This window comes from Carlito syrichta, unplaced genomic scaffold, assembly GCF_000164805.1.
Source record: "Carlito syrichta isolate Samal-C Ts95f unplaced genomic scaffold, Tarsius_syrichta-2.0.1 Scaffold308820, whole genome shotgun sequence".
NCBI classification, from domain to species: domain Eukaryota; kingdom Metazoa; phylum Chordata; class Mammalia; order Primates; family Tarsiidae; genus Carlito; species Carlito syrichta.
The window spans coordinates 339,098-346,774 of NW_007252916.1; the positions used below are offsets into that span (position 1 = coordinate 339,098).

Genomic DNA, 7,677 nt, shown 5'->3' on the forward strand with positions numbered 1-7,677 from the left:
AAGAGTGCCTTTTTTTTTTTCTTAACTAGAATCTCAGTGTCACTCAGGCTGGTGCAGTGACAAGATCATGGCTCACCGTAGCCTCAAGATCCTGGACTCAAGTGATCCTCCTATCTTGGCCTCCCAATGTGCTGGGATTACAAGTTGTAAGCCACCACACCTGGCAAGAATAACATTTTATTATACAGTTTGTCTTCGTTAAACCAGTGGCTTTTTTGAAAAACAGCATGGTTTACAAGAAGGAAGGGTATAATCAGAAAAAAAAGAATGATCTGTGCTGATTCAGCTCTGTCATTTCCTTGCTATGAAACCTTGGACTAGCCACTTAACCTTTTAGACACTTAATTTTCTTGTCTGTAAAATGAGAGGATATTTTTCTGAACTAAGTTACAGTATTGTTATAGTAGACTTAAATAAATGTATATAAATATGCTCTCTAAGTGTTAATGCTCCTCCCCCAAAGGGAACCTACAGGACTTTAGAGAACACCTGGTTCATAACCCTCTTTTTTTTTTTTTTTTTTTGAGTTGGAGTCTCACTCTATCACCCAAGCTGGAGTGCAGTAGCACACTGCTCACAGCTACTGCTGCCTTGACTTGCTGGGCTCAGCTCAAGTGATCCTTCAGCCTCAGCCTTCCAAGTAGCTGGAACTGCAGGCATGGGTCACCACACCTGGCTAAGTTTTTGATTCATTGTAGAGGTGAAGTTTTTGCCAAGTTGCCCAGACTGGTCTCGAACCTCTGGGCTCAGGCAGTTCTCTTGCTTCCACCAACCAAAATGCTGAGATTACAGGCGTGAGCCACCACGCCTAGCCAAATCCTTCATATTTCTGATGAGGAAAAGGAGTCTTGGAGATCATGAAATCATATTTAGTTATGTGAGAAATTAAATAAAAGGTAAAATGCACTTTTTTTTTTGAGTTGGAGTCTCACTCCGTCACCCAGGCTGGAGTGCAGTGGCACACTCATGGCCACCCCAATGTCGACTTGCTGGGCTCCAGTGATCCTTTCACCTCAGCCTTCCAAGTAGCCGGAACTACAGGCACGCACCACCACACCTGGCTAATTTTTTATTTATTGTAGAGTTGATGTCTCACCAAGTTGCTGGGGCTGGTCTTGAACCACTCACCTCGGCCTCCCAAAGTGCTGGGATTACAGGCTGAGCCACTGAGCCTGGCCACACTTTTTTTTTTAATAGATGAGGTCTTGTTCTGTTACCCAGACTGGAGTGCAGTGGCACTATCAGAGCTCACTGCAGTCTCCAACTTGTAGGTTCAAGTGATCCTCCTGTCTCAGCCTGCCAAGTAGCTGGGGCTTTAGGTGAGAGCCATCACACCTGGCTAGTTCTTTTTATTTATTTATTTTTTGTAGAGGTGGGTGTCTTACTATGTTGCTCAGGCAAATCTTACTATGTTGATTTTAACAGATGTGCTTGCATTCTACATGTTTTTTTTGTTTTGTTTTGTTTTTTGTTTTTCACTTATCTAGGAAGACAGGGCCCTGACTTGAAGCTATAAATAACAGGATGCTTCATAAGTCTGAGCTTTGAAGACATGAATGAGAGTATTTGTGTGAGTGCAGGTTCGTAGCTGCATCATCTGATCCCAGAATCCTCTGTGGCTGGTTCTTAATTTGGCATGTGTGGGCCTTTCCCCTGTAAACCCTGAGGTGCCCCCCATATTGTTTTTTTCTCTAATGTTTTTGTTTTATTTTATTTTATTTATTTATTTACTTATTTTTGAGTTGGGATCTCACTCTGTCACCCAGACTGGAGTGCAGTGGCCGGCAGCCACCGCAGCCTCGACCTACTGGGCTCCGACGATCCTTCTGCCTCAGCCTTCTGAGTAGCCGGAATTACAGGCGCGCACTACCACGCCTGGCTGATTTTTGATTTATTGTAGAGATGAGGTCTCGCTAAGTTGCCCAGGCGGGTCTCGAACCCACAGGCTCAGGCAGTCCACTCACCTCAGCCTCCCAAAGGCGCGGGATTACAGGCTGAGCCACCGAGCCTGGCTTTTTATTTATTTTAAATTTAATTTTTATTTTAAAGATGTGGGGTACAATTTAGGATTAGGTATATAAATGTTAATTGTGCAGGTACCCTTGTTGAAGTGGTGTGCCCCTCGTGTTGTTTTATTTGCTTCTTACTCCTTACTCCCTCCATGCCTACCACACATCTTCTCTTTTCTTCTTCCATTTGGCAAGTAAGCGATTCTAACAAGATGACCTGAGCTCGATTCTTGTTCTTGTGCCATCCCAGAACCGGCTGTGTGATCCGAAGCACGTTTCCTTGCGTTCCGTTGCCTCTTCCTCCTGTGGAATTAGGCTATTAATACTTGTCCTGCTGGTCTACCATGTTTGTTTCAAGGACCAAGCGACACATCCTGTCATGTAGTGTATGTGAAAACACATTAAGAAGCACCCTGTGCTCCACAAATGTCGAGCAGTGTTATTATCCTCATTACGCTCTTCTGTCCTGTCCTTGACTCCCTTGCCTGCAGCCCCACTGGCTTCCTTCCAGGGTTGTCTCCATGAATGGCTGCAATCGTTTGTTGAGAAGCTTTCTCTGAGCCATGAAATGTCACTTTGGAAGCTGCCCTTGGACGAGTAGAGATCTAATTAGATTACTGGGAGTTGTGGGGTGGGGTGGGGGGATTAGAAACCAAAGAAATTGCACTGGAAAGGTTCCACCAAAGTATTGACCTGCAACTGTAGCAAAAGGCATTGAAGGAGATACTTAGGATAATGGTGGGAAGGTGTGAGAGCCAGGAGGAGTGTGAGTCTCTTGCATCCTTCACCTTGGCATCTCAGCAGAGAGAGGCCCCATCAGCTGGGGCTGTTCCTCTTTCTGGCATTACTCTGTTCTGTCCTGATGGGGTCCGCCTCGCTCCTTCTCCTCAGGCTCTTTGGTGCTGGGCAAGAGTACAGTGTACACTCCTGAATCTGAAGTCAGAATTCCTGAGAATAAAAGTGAGTTGGGAGGGAGCCAGGGTGGGCGTGGGGTGAGCACTGCCAACCTCTGGGGGCCGGAGCACATCCAGTTCAGGCTGTGGCTTGAGCTGTTCCCCTGTCTTGTGCCTTTGCTGTTCCCCTTCCTCCGTCTCGTTTTGGCCCTGTCTGCAGCTGTCAAGTTGTCCTGCTCCTACTCGGGCTTTTCCTCCCCCCGCGTGGAGTGGAAGTTTGTACAAGGAGACACTACCAGCCTTGTGTGCTACAACAACAAGATCACAGGTGAGTCACTACACCCGCTTCTGATGACCCATGTTGTGGAGAGATGATTGCGCTGGAGTTCTTTAAGTCTCCAGGGGCTTCCCATCTCCCATTTCTTTTTTTTTTTTTGAGTTGGAGTCTCACTCTGTCGCCCAGACTGGAGTGCAGTGGCCGCTCCCGGCCACCGCAGCCTCGACCTGCTGGGCTCCGGCAATCCTTCCGCCTCAGCCTTCCAAGTAGCCAGAATTACAGGCATGCGCTACCACGCCCAGCTGATTTTTTGATTTATTGTAGAGATGAGGTCTCGCTGCCCAGGCGGGTCTCGACCCCTTGGGCTCAGGCAATCCACTCACCTCAGCCTCCCAAAGGCGCAGGATTACAGGCTGGGCCACTGAGCCCAGCTCCCTTTTCTTTTTGAGTCAAAGTTTCACTGTCACCCAGACTGGAGTGGAGTGGCACACTCACAGTCACCACAGTCTCGACCTGCTGGGCCCAGGCAATCCTTCCGCTTCATCCTTCCAAGTAACTGGAACCACAGACGCATGCCACCACGCCTGGCTAATTTTTCTGATTTATTGCAGAGACGAGCTCTCGCCATGTTGCCCAGGCTGGTCTCAAGCCCATGGGCTCAGGCAATCCTCTCACCTCAGCCTCCCAAAGTGCTGGGAGTATAGGTGTGAGCCACCGTGCCCGGCCCCATCTCCCTTCTGGGGGATAAAAAAGGCACCTGCACACCTTGGGTGCCAGCTTTCTTAGCTCTCGAGTTCACTGTGTCTCTACTCCTACTTCCTCTCTCCTGGTAGCATCCTATGAGGACCGAGTCACCTTCTCACCCAGTGATATTACCTTCTCTTCCGTGACCCGGAAAGACAATGGGCTGTATACATGTATGGTCTCTGAGGAAGGCGGCAACAACTACGGGGAGGTCACAGTCAAGCTCATTGTGCTTGGTAGGTGCCGCGGTCTTCCATGTGCACCTGGGGTCAGTTGCTTCCCTGAACCAGTGCAGCCGGCACTGTTAAATGTTGGGCTCAGTGATGGTGCAGATTCCCACGGCAGGGCTTTTCAGAGTCACAGTGCTGCCAGAGAGGCATGAGCTCCTGGCTAGGTGACAGGGGCGTGCTCAGGGTGGGAGGCGTGAGCTGATCGGATCGGGGTATCATCCTTTCCTGTGACTTGGACTAAGGCAGCCCTGCCCTGGATTCAGCACCTTCCCTCCTCCTCCCTCCACAGTGCCTCCATCCAAGCCTACGGTCAGCATACCCTCCTCTGCCACCATCGGGAATCGGGTGGTGCTGACCTGCTCAGAGCCAGACGGTTCCCCACCTTCTGAGTACTCCTGGTTCAGGGATGGGGTGCCGATGCCCACGGACCCCAAGAACAGTCGTGCCTTCAGCAACTCTTCCTACGAGCTGAACCAAAAGTCAGGGGAGCTGGTATGGATGGGGTGGGGGTGACGGGTGTGGGGGGTTCCACAGGTACAGGACCCCTGAAGGTGAAGAAGAAGAGCGCGGCAAACTCAGAGTTAGGATCAGGAAACCTGAAAGATAGGTGCTTGGCATCTTCGATCAGGAAGCCGATTTTTTTTTTTTTTTTTTCTTCAGGTCTTTAGTCCTCTGTCGGCCTCTGATACAGGAGAATACTATTGTCAGGCACAGAATGGGTACGGGACACCCGCGTCGTCCGCAGCTGTGCGCATGGAAGCCGGTGAGTGAGGTGTGAGGGCCGGAACTCAGACCTGGGCGGGGGCGGGGCTGCTTCCATCCTGCCGTGATGCCGTCAGTAGCCGAGTGAGCAGCACCGTGCTGACCTCTTGCTTGTGTCCCACAGTGGAGCTGAACGTGGGGGGCATTGTGGCTGCTGTCCTTGTAACACTGATTCTCCTGGGACTCTTGATCTTTGGCCTCTGGTTTGCCTACAGCCGAGGCTACTTTGACAGTGAGTATCTGTCCTCAGAGCCCCTCCTTTGTCATTACCTTCGTTCCAGGGCCTGGCTCACGGGTGTCATCTGAGTGTTTGCCCCGGTACCATGCCCTCCCTATCTCCCCTGCCGTGCTGACTTCTGTCCTGTGGACACTCATAATCCCATTTCTTCTCTTTTAGGAAAAAAGAAAGGGTGAGTGAGCTGCTGTCCTGGGTTTTTTGAGGTTGAGAACACAGATGCGTGTGGCTTGAAGATGGGCCCAGGGAAACGGGTTGAAGGCAGAGGTGATCAGCTGGGAGGGAAGACATCTGGATACCTGCCCTGCCACTGTGACCTGAGCTCGTCCTGTCTCCTTGCGCCCTCACCTCCCTCCTGAGTGCCCCATGCTTATAAAGTTCTCAGTTCTGGCCTCTAAAGTTGGCAAGGAGAGCTTAGTGAGCGCTTAAGTGACTGAGTGTACCCATCTTCTGGCTTCTCCACAGGACTTCAAGTAAGAAGGTGATTTACAGCCAGCCCAGTGCTCGAAGTGAGGTGAGTGTGCCTTCCCTGGGCCTGTGGCTCTTTGTTTTTGGAGGACTGTCAGCTGAAGGAGACCGTGGAGAGCTGACTGAGTGTCTTGTTTCCCCAGGGGGAATTCAAACAGACCTCGTCGTTCCTGGTGTGATCCTGGTCTGGCTCATCTGCTGTCGTTTGTACTTGCCTCACTCAGGTGCTGCCAGCTCTGGTCCTGATGTCTGTAGCTCACAGGATGCCTTATCTATCTTCTAGACCCCCAGAGCCCCACTTCTATCTTAGGATGTGTTTTTGATAAAACGTCAGCTGTGCGCCCTTCCTCCCTCCCTTTCCTGCTTGGCTGTGGGGAGGAGTCCTAGCTGTGCTGTGGCTTCCCTCCTAAATGGACAGCAAAAGAGCCAGGGTGCCCAGGTGTCGGAATCACGACCTACCTGGCCTGTAGTGGCCTTTGAATAGGGACCTTGAGCCTAGCCTTGAGCTCCTCCCTCCCTGAGGACAGGTGACAGCCGTGTGAAAGTGGAGACAGCGGCTGACATGGTTGTGTGGTGATGATGTCACACGGAGCCCACCCTCTTCTGTCTTCTCCCGAGAAGTGCCACTGGATCCTCCCGCCTTGTCCTAAACACGAGCAGACTGGCACTGACTGTGTCTATAGGAAAACAGGAGCTCTTGTGGAGAGCCTGATAAACCTTCAGGAAATGTGAAGTGAAAAAGATTTAGCACCACTGATCTAAAGAAAAGAAAACTGGAGCCGACGGTGCAAGCTGTCATCATGCCCTTGGCTGGAACAACTGGACAGACCCTTTTATGATATGTCTGCAGGACTGTGGGAATGTGTGGTAGTCAAAATTCTTTGGGTGTGTGTGTGTGTGTGTGTGTGGTCTTAGCTGTGTGCTGCAGTTGGATGTGTGTTGGGGAGCACCTGAGCTCTCTGGTGAGATTCTGCTTCTCTGTGTGTGTAGCTGGATATTGCTGGAAATAAAAGCCTTTGTTGGAAGGAAGTGAGGGACATGAGGATGAGGGTTCCTAGGCTCCTTTGGAAAGCCTCAGGAAAATGCCTCCGAGCTCTGCTGCCCTGCTCTGGTTGCTGACCCAGGGCTGTTTCTGCCGGCCCCACCCTGCCCCTTCTAGGTTCTTATCTCCAGGCAGAACTTTTGACCCTGAAGACCTCTTGCATACAGGCCTTCCTCTGCTTAGAGTGCCCAGGTGAAGCCACTGCTGTGCTGGGGGTCTCCTGGCCTGTTCCACCACTTGAGAGGAGGACATGCTCACTCCACCTCCCGCCCAGCCAGGTGCAGTAGCAACTGCACTAGGGCTTCAGAACTGCTCCACCGCTGAGGCGGGAATGTCTGAGGTCATTTAGAGAACGGCTTCTTTAATCATGGTTTAGAGTGGTAACTATGACTACATTTAGCGGAGCCATGTGATCACACGGGAACCAGCGGATAGGCCTGTTATTACTCTTCTCCTCCCCGTGTGGACCTTTCTCTGCCCTTACATTTCTCTTGCATTTTTAAAACTTTTACATAGAGATGGGGTCTCACTTTGTTGCCCAGGTTAGTCTAGAACTCCTGGGCTCAAGTGATCCTCCTGCCTCCACCACCCGAGGGCTGGGATCATGAGCATAGACCACTGCCCCCAGACCGCACTTAGATTCTGCTTCCCCATCTTCCACAATCCCCCAATCTATCTATTAACTCAGCAAGCAGGCAAATCATGGGTCCTCTGGGGTTGATTCTGTTTCTTTCTGTGGAGGAGTCCAAGTGCCACCTTGCTCTATTTTACCCCCTTATCTAGAAATCCCTAACGTGAAATCGATTTTTCTATCAAGGATCCAAGAAGAATGTCAAAATACGAATCAAGCCACCGATGAGGGGTCATGCACTAATCAAAAATTTCCCAGAGGAAAATTAGCTACACCATAAAAGTCAAGATTATGAAATGGTTCGGTGAGGATAGGGATTTTAAAGTAAGTTTCAGTTTTACATCAGATCGGAAGACTGGGTGGGAGGAATGTACAGGAAAGGTGGG

The 7,677-nt window shown here is 50.5% G+C and overlaps 1 protein-coding gene across 1 annotated transcript in view; it reads left to right on the forward strand.

The window, feature by feature from the left end:
• The window catches only part of F11R (F11 receptor), a 25,459-nt gene extending 19,508 nt beyond the window's left edge, over positions 1 to 5,951 (forward strand). The window contains exons 4-12 of the mRNA XM_021716461.1: positions 2,901 to 2,969; positions 3,123 to 3,230; positions 4,013 to 4,159; positions 4,443 to 4,645; positions 4,814 to 4,916; positions 5,040 to 5,147; positions 5,313 to 5,325; positions 5,616 to 5,664; positions 5,762 to 5,951. Of these exons, the coding sequence (XP_021572136.1) occupies positions 2,901 to 2,969; positions 3,123 to 3,230; positions 4,013 to 4,159; positions 4,443 to 4,645; positions 4,814 to 4,916; positions 5,040 to 5,147; positions 5,313 to 5,325; positions 5,616 to 5,664; positions 5,762 to 5,797 (836 nt within the window). The 3' untranslated portion in view covers positions 5,798 to 5,951. The remainder of the gene's footprint in view (positions 1 to 2,900; positions 2,970 to 3,122; positions 3,231 to 4,012; positions 4,160 to 4,442; positions 4,646 to 4,813; positions 4,917 to 5,039; positions 5,148 to 5,312; positions 5,326 to 5,615; positions 5,665 to 5,761) is intronic.
• The last annotated feature ends 1,726 nt before the right edge of the window (positions 5,952 to 7,677 follow it).